The sequence below is a fragment of the Alosa pseudoharengus genome, unplaced genomic scaffold, assembly GCF_046254945.1.
Source record: "Alosa pseudoharengus isolate Yale_2024_CS ecotype anadromous, Long Island Sound unplaced genomic scaffold, YU_APseudo_1.1 YU_APseudo_1.1_scf_12, whole genome shotgun sequence".
NCBI classification, from domain to species: Eukaryota; Metazoa; Chordata; class Actinopteri; order Clupeiformes; family Clupeidae; genus Alosa; species Alosa pseudoharengus.
In genome coordinates, this window is record NW_027468587.1 from 29,413,447 (window position 1) to 29,425,386 (window position 11,940).

Genomic DNA, 11,940 nt, shown 5'->3' on the forward strand with positions numbered 1-11,940 from the left:
GCATATAGGCCTGCTGTAATTTTTCATTAGAAAGCATTTAGTTGCTCATTTACTGTTTTCACCAGTAGTTAAGATATAATTTCTGAATTTATCTCTGCAGAGTCTTTTTTCCCTTTCTTTAGATTCTTAAAAGCGGAGTCTTAAATGGAGGTTTGGAATGTTGTTATTGCAACTGATGGTTTAGAAAATATGTTGACAGCAGATGACATTTCACCTATAAAACTGAACCTGTCTGTACAGGTCGTAGTTTTGGAATCTGCACCACAGAGTGGTGTGGAGGTACCTAACTCTACCTCTCTTACAGGTAAATATGAATGGATATGGAAACATAGTAATACATTGGACATACATAAACATTTGAAGCCAGTTTAGACTGGCTAGTTTTTGAGGAAATGTAGTGTACTTCTAATGTTTAATCTGAATTGTGCCACTGGTTCTGAGGATTTTGCATTTGTCTTTGTGATACCAATTATCACAATATAGGACTTTATTTTTCCATATGCACTTAACTGTTGGACACATGATACTGTGCAATGCTAACGAGGAGCAGAAATGATGTGTGAAGCCATCAACATAGGGATATTGCATTTGTTATAGAACATACAGTATGGCATATGGTCAAATGTAGGACACGAGAGAGAGGAGTAGTTTGCACACTGAAAGAAATTACTTTAAACAAAGTCTTCAGAAAGGAGTTTTTTCATTTAATTTTGGGAGCAAGAGCAGACGTTTCAGCCGTCCGGCTATTCTCAATGCTCACAGCAGATACAAATGTAGGACACAGCATCATAACACACACCAGTGGTAAAATATGAAAATATTATCGTAAATCAAAATCTGTCTGATCGTAATATTTGTTTTTGAGGGCACAGGTCCTTTTGCCATCTAACATTCATCTGTGATTCAATATACGTGCCTCGAAATAAGCTATACACTAGAACAGCCAATGAATACGTTGCTTCAGGACAGGAGTGAAGGGTGTGTTGATCCCAAAAACCTCAAACCAAAATTGTTCTGAAACCTCTTTCTGATATGACATACTGGTCAGTGCTAAAGTGTTTCCACAGGAGCACCTTTAAATGATACCAGTGATGAAAGACTTGTACTTTAATCTCAACATTAACCACCTAAACACACTATCTGGGAGTTGTCAAGATACATTTATTATACTGTTAATAGGGCTATGTATTGGTAAAAAAAAGTTATGTTTGTCATCATACTTATACAAATGTCAACAAATGTCATCATGCCTATAACAAACAGTGGATTTCTTTCAGGGCAGATATAGCGCCCTTCTTTCAGCCAGAGTGCTTTAAAAACGTGAGAGAATACCTATTCCTGTTTGCCTACATGCTTTCATGTAAAAAAATTACTGCTTGAACAAAAAATATGAGGTTGGGAGATGAGACTATTGATGTTGGGTTCGCCTCCTCCACCTCCCTGACTGCAATTCACAGGTCAAGCATAATATGGTCAGTCACATATTATGGTCACAGCCAGGCAGGAGGGCACAGCACCTCGGAGAAATGATTGCAGTTCACTATTGGACCCGGTTCCCCATGGGATGCATATAGGCCACAACTCCCTCCTCAGTTCATGTAATAGTTCACAGAGAAATGAATCTGAATGGTGGAATTATCAACACAATCCTTGAGACAAATGACACACTGTGGATCACTGATAATCAAAGTCAAGTCCTCCACATTTGGTAATGAGCAGGTGCCAAGACTTTTGGACTTAGAATCTCTCCCTGAGCTCCTCCATGACGAAGGGCTCCGACTCCATCAGCACCTCATACAGGCAGTCCTTGCCCTTCACACTGCTGCGAATACTGCCCATTTCAAACAGCTCCCTCATCTTCTTGTAACTGGTGTTCAGGCAGCGGATGTCGCTGTAGTTCTCCTGGGTGATGACTTTTTTCATCAGCAGGCGATCCAAGATGGGGTCCACCGCGGTGATTCTCTCGATCAGCGAGATACGATGCTTGTCGATGAAGTGCTGACCTACACAACAAGGGAGAGTGAAGTGAAGGGACAAAATTAACGCTTGGTGGAATGTGAGGTGTGAGTGAGAGACAGAGGAAACATTCTGTTTAAGGAGAGGAACATGTTTTGGCTTCTTGAGAGTCATTTGTAGTAGTAGTAGTAAAAGTAAAACACTTACAAAGTAAATGTAGGTGTAATTTTACTTATTTTGTATATACAATCTATCTTATGTAGGATACACACTGTAAAAGTGCCTTACCTGTGGTCATGTATTTTGAACCTGCAGAGTTGCCATCTCCACTCGAAACTGTAGTGCAGCAACAAAAACAGCAGATAGTTACAATGAGTTTGCATATCAGGCAAGTAAGCTACCAAAACTTATATTAATACAGACGCTTCCCTTTGTAGAGCCTGCATAAAATTGTATTATTTAATTATTTATATTTATATTTATTTATATTTATATACTTTAATTACGGATTATAACTTACATTTTAGACATATTTCCAAAATAAGATTTATTTTATCGTTTAAAGACGATGTTGTTTGTTGTGTAGGCCTACCATTTATCACATCACACCTGGATTACTGTAACATTCTTTTTACCTGCCTTTCAGAACTAAGCTTTTAACGAAAACCAAGGGTGTGAGCGCCTCACTACGCCATGTCAAACTTTAATAAATTAATCTGAATCTAAAGAGAGGCAGCAACGTCTGACCTGTTCACATGTAGGCTAGGCCTACAGTAGGCACTCGATAATGTTAGGCTTACTTAAAGGAAACACCTGATAGGCCGACACTCAATAATGTTAGGATGCTTAAGAGAAACGCTTACAGACACTCCATAATGTAGGCTACTTAAGGGAAACGCTCTCGGGTTTAACTTTTTCAACGAGAGAGCGGTAGCCTACTAAATTGTGAAGTTACATTTGTGAAAAAGTAAAAAACTAAAACTGAAACCGAAACTTGTGACACTTCTGTAGGCTATTTTCAGGAAGTGGGTAGGCCTATTTAGCCTAAGTATTTAAGCCTAAATAAAGTTAGGGCTATTTGAGGAAAACACGTCTTCTTTTTAAATATTCATTAATGTTGATTATCGAAAAATCTTCGAACGTTTACAATTTGTAAGAGATGTGTAGGTTATTTTGCCATCTGCATAGGCCTAGACCAGGTCAAAATTACGCCATGGTATTATTTTCCTGGTCGAGACTGTCTTACCTTTAGAGGCAAGCACTGTAGCTTCATTGTTAAATCCAAGCTTTTTAAAGGTGTCAATAGTTACTTGCGCTGCCTTCGATTCTGTACACATTTTCACCAAAAGATCGGCCAAGTCCATCTCATCTGCATCTTCGACCGCACGCCTGGTAACGCGCGGTTCCTCCTCCCGATCGCATAACATTACTTTGAACTTCTTTAAATCTTTGGCTGACAGATTTTCCAAAGCATCAATAATCCAAAATTTGATTGTCTTGTCTGACATGGTCACTTAACTCAAATTTGGACTACTAAACAGACTATTCCGTGCAACGCCTATATGTCTTGCCGTTTCTTTTACCACCTTTGGCTTTACGAAACTAAGTCCTTCCTCTCAGGAACCTGGTGTCCACCAGAGGGCGCTGTAGGGCCTGTTTTTTGTCATAGTTTCCATATTTTTCTTTCTCATAGAAATGCATGTATAGGCTACTGGCTCAAATTCACCAACGTAACAGACAGGGGAGGATCCAAGGATTTCCACAGTAGGCTACTTCATACTTCATCGGGCGTAGGCTACAAGTCAAAAAGTTCACATGCATTATCATTGCTTGAGTTATTACTTGCGAATGTGTTGAACTAGCTGTCACAGTTGTCATAGTATTTACATGTGACCTGCCAGAACGTCAGGAAAGTTGTACAGTGTTGCACAGTTCTGGGGTGTTTTTGGTCATTTTTCATTTACACAATGCTGTAAAAGCCTTTTCTTTTTCTTTTTACTGTTACAATGTCTGTCAACTGAAAAAACGTTTATCCCCTTTCTTGCAATCGACCCCCACACAATAATGTGTAACTTTGTAACTTTGAAATAGCTATGCTACATAAAAATAATGAAGCCTTGCGCATTGTTTATTAGAAAATGTGTAAACTGGCTAGGCTACATGCGCTGGACCATGAATAGCCCTATGCCACCAAATAAATAAAACTAAATAAACTCCACGTGGGTCAATTAAACTGCTTGCATGACAACCTAACATTTACCTGCTTGCGCCACTAACCAGGCTGACATAACTTGAGAAATTGGCCATACTTATTTACTAGGCTTACAAGTAAAATAGGTCACCTAGTATGTTATTGTGTTTGTAGCAGGTTAACACAGTGGATCATGGTAACTGGCTACTGTGTTATCTCGCTGCATTGCCCAAGCCATTTAGACCTTCAAAGTATAGGCTTAACCCTTAAAGGAGTACCGTCACACCGGTGTGACGGGAATGTTGGGAAATTAACATTCTAAAGAATATCTGGGTTCATTGAATTCAACATAGAATTTTAGAACCTTCAATTGTTGCGGAACTTAGAATGTTCAAAAACCTACACCTTTAAGGGTTAATGGTTTTTACGTTTCACTGACTGCTGGTCATGCTGCCCGCGGCCACCTAGTCTATCTTCAGCCTAAATTGAGGAAGCATTGCTTGTCTAAAAATGTATAAATTAAAAAAACTGTGAATGGCGAGGACTGAACCCGTAGGCTAGACTAAAAAGAGCCTTATCAACGCATCAACCTGTTGCGCCACATCTTATCACATGGTGAGAAATAAATTATTAAAATATATATAAATCTAATACACCTCAAACCTATGTTAACATGTCAAAACACGAACGTAAATAGCCTAGGCCTACGTGTATCTTGTGATATTTGATATTACATCTCTTTTGTGATATGTAAAATTTTGTGTAAAATGAAGACACATTAGACTTCTCCTGCACATTGTGTGTTTCAATGCGTGTGCGTGTTTCACGTTCGTTGTGATATGCATCAGGTTAATATGCAGATTATAGTTCTAGTTTTGTCATTCGAGTTCGAATCTTTTTTATTTATTTGCTGGCGTTCATAATAAAACACTTCACGTAGAGGCGGCCACAGCCTGGCAGCAATCAGTGAAACGTTTGTAAACTGAACCATGATAGGCTACTTTGGGCAACATTGCAAGATAACACAGTAGCAGCAGTCACCATAATCCGCTGTGTTAACCTGCTAAACACAATAACATAGTTGACCTCATTTACTAGTAGGCCTAGTACATATCACTAATTTCACTGAGAAATGTCAACTGGTTAGTGGCGCAAGCAGGTTGGTGTCAGGTTATCATGCAAGCAGATTAATTTAGTAGTGGTTCGAGACCCACGTGGAGTTTATTTAGTTTTATTTATTTGGTGGCATATTCATGGTCCAGCGCATGTAGCCTACTACAGACAACCTGACACTTCCAACGCCGACACATCGTGTTGTAAAGCTTTATTAAACAACAAAGTGGAGCATCACAATGTCTATTTGAACTTCAGTTAAACAGACGAATCTGCTGCCAGGTATCGGAGGCTAAATCATCAGCTGAACACATCTGCAAAAGAAGGGGGCGGTTACGTTAACTCCAGAGGCAAAGTGAACAGTCCAGCCAGTTAACATGAAAGCCAGTTACCGTATAACACCGGCGCAAATGTTCACTGTTGATATTTTGCAGTTTCAGAAAACAATTCCGCCACAGACCAGGAACTCCCTGGTCTAAAATCTGTGGCGCAAATGCAGATGCTATTTTAAGGGCGCATGCATGACCACAGGTCTACATGAATGAATGCGTTGCACACCGATCTAGACACCCCCGTGCACAGACGAAAACATTCAAAGCCTTGATAATATTTGTCCGTTTCCCGGTTTTGTTTGTGCATTGGTGACCTAAACATTTAGTAGCCTATATAGTACAACATACATGCAATATCTTTACAACAACAATGCCTAATTATGACCTATTCATTTGGACAACTTTATGCAGCCCTATAAAGGCTAAAGTTACCTTTAGTTTTGTTCCAATTTACCGTTGCGTATGGCTTTAAACATCGCGTGCGCTTTAACATCAGCCTAAGCATTACTCCAGCTGCACTAAGGTTTTGACAAGCACCACAAATGTGCCTACCTTGTTGTAGCCCATCTGAAATAACTCTAAAGCTTTATGTTCCCTCCATCCTTTAGTTATTTTCAAAAAACGTTTTATATCCATGATGGCCTTGAAGTCTTGAGTTAGTGAATTAGCTTAAATCAGCTTTTATGTGCTGTTAACCAGCAACCATAGATAGTACAAGAAAGCAGCAAGTATGGCTACAATTCCTGAATTTCCCCTTGGGGATCAATAAAGTATCTATCTATCTATCTATCTATCTATTTATGTAGTTGCTGCATCCATTCATTGTTATTCTCTCTCCTGCTCAAACAAATGCTGTGCGTGCATTAAGTTGATGATAACGTGTTTACAAACTCTACTTAACAGAAAATATTGTAAATAGCCTACTGTCATGCAGTTAATGGGATACTGTGCAGAGTTGAAAGTTAGGTCAACTTGGAAACTGTTTCTCCTTGTTGAGTTTGCTGAGGGTAAGGAGCCCTTGCTTGGCCGCCTGTGCTGCGCAACGCACACTTCGCTCCTCTCATCTATACATCGTAGTTCCCATTTCTGTAAACCATACATAATTTCAAAGAAAAATATTACCACTCGAGGGAAATCAGTGTAGTGTCCATTAAGATGTGAAAAAATAGGCATAAATCTAGCGTACACATTTTCACGAATCACAGATGTGTTGATGACCAAATTAGGAAATATTAGAGGACTTAAGGAGACGTGATGTTGAATTGCATGCCGATGCCATTTAACCCAAATGAGAAGCGGCAGCACGGGAGAGTATGTTAGATTACATTGTACATTGCAAAAATATCACCATGCATTCATAACCTCGTGATTCAGTGAGAGTGATCCCAAAACATCGGAAAGTATGTCTTTGTGACAATTCTGCATTACATTTTGTCAAGAGGAAAAATCAATAGCTAACTGTTCCCAACTGGACAGTGATTATAGCGCTGTGAATGCTCCTGGCTGCGCCTGGCAAATGCCTGTTGTTAAAGGGAATGTGAGATGACGCTCTGATTGGTTTATTGCACGTTACGCCCAAACCACACCCATGATTAATGTAGCTACTTCAGACCACCCCATTTTAGATTTGCGTCTGGCGCAACAGTTAATTATCCCTCCGGTAAAATAGCATCAGCGCCCAAGATCCGCCCACAAAGTCACTTGCGTTTTGCGCAAAGACACTTCCGTTTCAGACCATTAAAATAGAGCACAATATCTCCCGCAGGTTGCTGCATAGAGCAACATTGAGGGCTATATCTGGCACTTTAACGCAATTGACTTCGCGCAAATCGCTTTGTGGGCGGATCTTGGGCGCTGTCTCTATTTTACCGCGGAATATTGACTGTTGCGCCCGATGCAAATCTAAAATGGGGTGGTCTGTAGCAGCTACATTATTCATTGGTGTGGTTTGGGCATAACGTGCAAAAATCAGAGCGTCATCTCACATTCCCTTTAACAACAGGCACGCTTGTTCCATAGCGGATTGCTATTATGATGGCGGATTTGCCAGGCGCAACCAGGAACGGTTCACAGTGCAGTCAGTTGTGAACAGTTTGCTATTGATTTTTCCTCTTGACAAAATGTAATACAGAAATGTCACTTTCCAATGTTTTGGGATCACTCTCACTGAATCACGAGCTTATGAATGCATGGTGATATTTTTGCAATGTAATCTAACATTACCTCACTATAGACAATGCTGTCAGATAGCCTCTCCTCTCCTGTTCTGCTGCTGGGGCATTTGGGTTAAATGGAATCGGCATGCAGTTCGTCTCATTAAGTCCTCTAATATTTCCTAATTTATGTCATCAACACATCCGTGATTCGTGGAAATGTGTTCGCAACACAGGCGTTCCTGCAGGTGTAAGCTATGGCTGTACCTTACCAACAGGCAACTAGAAACACTTTCTAAGTTGACCTAACTTTCCAACTCTGCACAGTATCCCATTAACTGCATGACAGTGGGCTATTTACAATATTTATTTCATGTAAAGTAGAGTTTGTAAACACGTTATCATCAACTTAATGCACGCACAACGTTTGTTTTGAGCAGGAGAGAGAATAACAATGAATGGACGCAGCAACTACAGAAATTGTAGCGAAGGCTACTTGCTGCTTTCTTTTACTGTCTATGGTTGCTGGTTAACAGCACATAATAAGCTTATTTAAGCGAATTCACAAACTCAAGACTTCAGTTCAGTATACAGGTTCATGATGGTATTTCCTGCTTGGCCTTATGCCTGTCGCACCTCCTCCGGTGCCCTTCGGGTCAGATGCAAGGTCGTCAGCTGGTGCCACCTATCACCGATGTTTCGCCTCCTAGCCAGTACATCTCCAGGTGGGGGGGCAAGTGGATTGTCAGGGACGTCTCCCTACCACTCCCTGCATCTGACCCTACTGGGGTGTCTGACCCCATCTACCATCCTTCCCACAACCAAAAGCTAGCTTTCTCAGCCTCTTCTGCCAGCTCTTTGACTGCTCGCTGCAGCCTTGCCCCTGATGTTCCTGTGGCACGGAGGAGCTGCATCACTGACCGGCCTACAAAGCCCCTGCACCCAACCTCCACTGGGTGGATGGATGCTGCCCAGCCTGCCTCCTTGCACTCCATTGCCAGCTCCGTGTATTTGTCCAGTTTCAGCTCATGGGCAGCTGGTATGCCCTCTTCCCACGGAACGGTCAGCTCAATTATGAGGACTCGCTTGGAGGCTGTGGACCACATGACAATGTCTGGCCTCAGGTTTCTGTCCACAATCTCACTGGGAAAGACGAGCTGCTTGTCCAGGTCCACGCGCATCTCTTACGCCTTTCCAGGAGTCAGCAGTGATCTTGACTGGCCCCCTTGAGGCTTCTGCTGGTTCTCTTCTGGTCTCCTAGGCTTCTGCTGGTTCTCTCCTGGTCGGACAAAGGACACGTGCGAGGGTTGGCTGTTGGCAGTTGCTCTGTTTGTCTCCAGGTGTTCTGCAAGCTTTCTCAGGACTTGATTGTGACGCCATCTGAGGCGCCCTTGTGAGAGTGCCACTCTGCAAGCGGACAGGATGTGCTGGAGTCCTGCGTTGGCTGTTACCATATTGCCAAGTTCTTAGGGCAAGGGAGTGTGTCATACGCTGCCCTCACTCTGAAGCTGAGCCGAGCCTGTGGGGCTTGCAAGATGTCCTGCCACGTCATGACCCTATGGATGGTGTCCTCCCACCGGGTCCATGCGCCCTGCTTGCCCTGAGACACAGCCTTGACGAGGTACTGCTCCTGCTCTGCCCGTGTCACTTCTCTCTCTCACTTCACTCTCCCCATGACCTCTCTGTGTTGCAGCCGGCCAATCGCCTGGTCCACCTCTGCCTGGGCCTTCCACTTCCGCCCTGTTCAGACAGCTACTGCTACTCCCCTTATGGTGTGATCCCTGGACTCCTTCAGCTCAAACACCAGCCAGGCCTTCTCTTGTCTGTAACCGAGGCCCACAGACTTCAGTGGAAGCTGAAGTGCATTTCTGCCGAAGAGCCCAGCGTTGGAAAAGCAGCGGGGGAGGCCTAGCCACTTCCTGATATAGGAATTGGCAACGCCATCCAACCTGCTGCCTGTGGTGGTGGGGATTTCGCACACCTTGAGGGGCCACATCACGCGCTGGAATAGCGTGAACTGGTAGCACCATAGCTTAAGTTTTCCAGGGAGTTGGCAGCTGTCGATCTTTGCCAGGCCTTGTGCAAGCTGTGTCTGCACCAGCTTCCCCATCTGCCTGTCTGAGAGGTCAGCGGTGTACTCTCTACCCAAGCTCCTAATGGGCTGCTCTGACAGCAGGGGGATCTTCTCGCCACCTGCCATGAACACTGTCCTGTCGGTCCTCACTCCTCTCCTAATTGAAAGGCTCCGTGACTTGGCTGGCTTGATTTTCATCCTTGCCCATTCAGTGAGCTCATCTAGGCACTTGAGGAGTCTTGCTGTACATGGGGCTGTTTGTAACATCACATCATCCATGTAACCTCTCAGAGCTGGAAGCCTTTCCCCGGATGGTAGCTTCATACCCCCCACAACCTGTCTTGCTCCACGGAGAATAATCTCAAAGGCAGCGACAAATAGAATTGGAGAAATCGCGCAGCCCATCGCAATTCCAACCTCTAATTGTTGCCACCCAGTAGTGAAGCCTTCTAGGGCAAACCACATTTAGAAGTTGTTGAAGTACTTCGCAATGAGGGTGCTGATAGCCGTTGGGACATGGAAGAATTCCAAGGCGAAGTCAATCAGTTTGTGTGGAACTGAGCCATACGCATTAGCCAGGTCGAGCCACACCACATGAAGGTCACTCCGCTCCCAATTGGCTCGCTGTATTTGGTCCCAGATCATGGCTGAGTGCTCGATGCATCCCGGGAAACCTGGAATTCCCGCCTTCTGGCAACTTGTGTCTACATACCCATTGGCCTTCAAGAAGTTGGTCATTCTCCTTGCTAGGACTGAGAAGAACAGTTTCCCTTCCACGTTTAGCAGCGCGATGCTCCTAAACTGGCTGATGGTAGTTGAGTTCAACTCTTTGGGGATGAAGACATCGACCGCCTGCTGCCACTCCGCTGGGATGGACCCCTTCTTCCAGACCACCCTCATGAGCTTCCACAGGATTGCCGTCACTTGTGGACAGTTCTTGAAGAACTTATAGGACAGGCCGTTGGGTCCAGGTGCCATCATGGATATAAAACGTTTTTTGAAAACAACGAAAGGATGGAGGGAACATAGCAAAGTTTTGGAGTTATTTCAGATGGGCTACAACAAGGTAGGCACATTTGTGGTGCTTGTCAAAACCTTAGTGCAGCTGGAGTAATGCTTATAGGCTGATGTTAAAGCGCACACAATGTTTAAAGCCATACACAACGGTAAATTGGAACAAAACTAAAGGTAACTTTAGCCTTTATAGGGCTGTATAAAGTTGTCCAAATAAATAGGTTGTAATTAGGCGTTGTTGTTGTAAAGATATTGCATGTAGATGTTGTACTATATAGACCAGAACCATTTTAAGAATGTATGTAGCCATACATCTGTAACATTAAATTGATATTGGTGATACCTTACAAATTGTAGCTGCGTTACATTTTAGCCTTTGGCTCCAAATCCGTTTCCCATTCAATCTTTAAACAACAACGGAAGCGGAGCGCACACGCTGCTCGCATGCATAGACAGTAAAGGGGGAAAAACTTGCTCGTCTGGTGTAGCCAATGGAAACATATCTTTGCAAAAGTTCTGTGGCCATTCCATGTTCGTCAAATACGGTTCTTGCATGATTGTTCAAGGACTGAAAAACAATTGCTTTAGCTCACAGGCCTTTTCTCCTCCGTAGGCTACTGCTGTATAATAGCGCTGAAAATGTTGTGGCATGACTGAGCAGGACTGTGCATGACCTTTTTTGTCAGATCATGGCGAGATTTCAGTTGTGTAATAACTTTAAAAGGAGTTTTCATATGTTAGGGTGGTATGGGCGATTACTATTGAAATGTTAAAACCGAATTGTCCACTGAAATCAGGACTTAAACAACCCCTGAATTAATAATGGTGGGTGGGTATAAATTGGGTACAAATTGTAACCCAAATTATTAATTGCACAAAAATATTGTTTTTTTGTTAAAAAAAAATTGATTAGATTCAGCATGCAAACTTTGAAATGAACAAACTGAACAAAAATGTTGGTAGTGTTGCATAGGCTATTGATATTAAAGTTGAAAATACAGTTGCTTAATATATAAAGACGTATAGGTCTACACAATATTGATAATTTAAAAGTAAAAATCACATAGGCCTATTATTTAGGAGGACTACCCTCGCAAAAAAGGGGTG

At 42.7% G+C, this 11,940-nt stretch overlaps 1 protein-coding gene across 1 annotated transcript; it reads right to left on the reverse strand.

The window, feature by feature from the left end:
• Nucleotides 1–683: 683 nt before the first annotated feature.
• On the reverse strand, nt 684–3,585 carry pycard (PYD and CARD domain containing). The gene is made up of 3 exons (XM_076280707.1): nt 3,203–3,585; nt 2,245–2,292; nt 684–2,003 (listed from the first exon to the last, which is right to left on the reverse strand). The coding sequence occupies exons 1-3, from the start codon at nt 3,462–3,464 to the stop codon at nt 1,738–1,740; spliced, it is 576 nt and encodes a 191-aa protein (XP_076136822.1). The 5' UTR covers nt 3,465–3,585; the 3' UTR covers nt 684–1,737.
• Nucleotides 3,586–11,940: the final 8,355 nt, after the last annotated feature.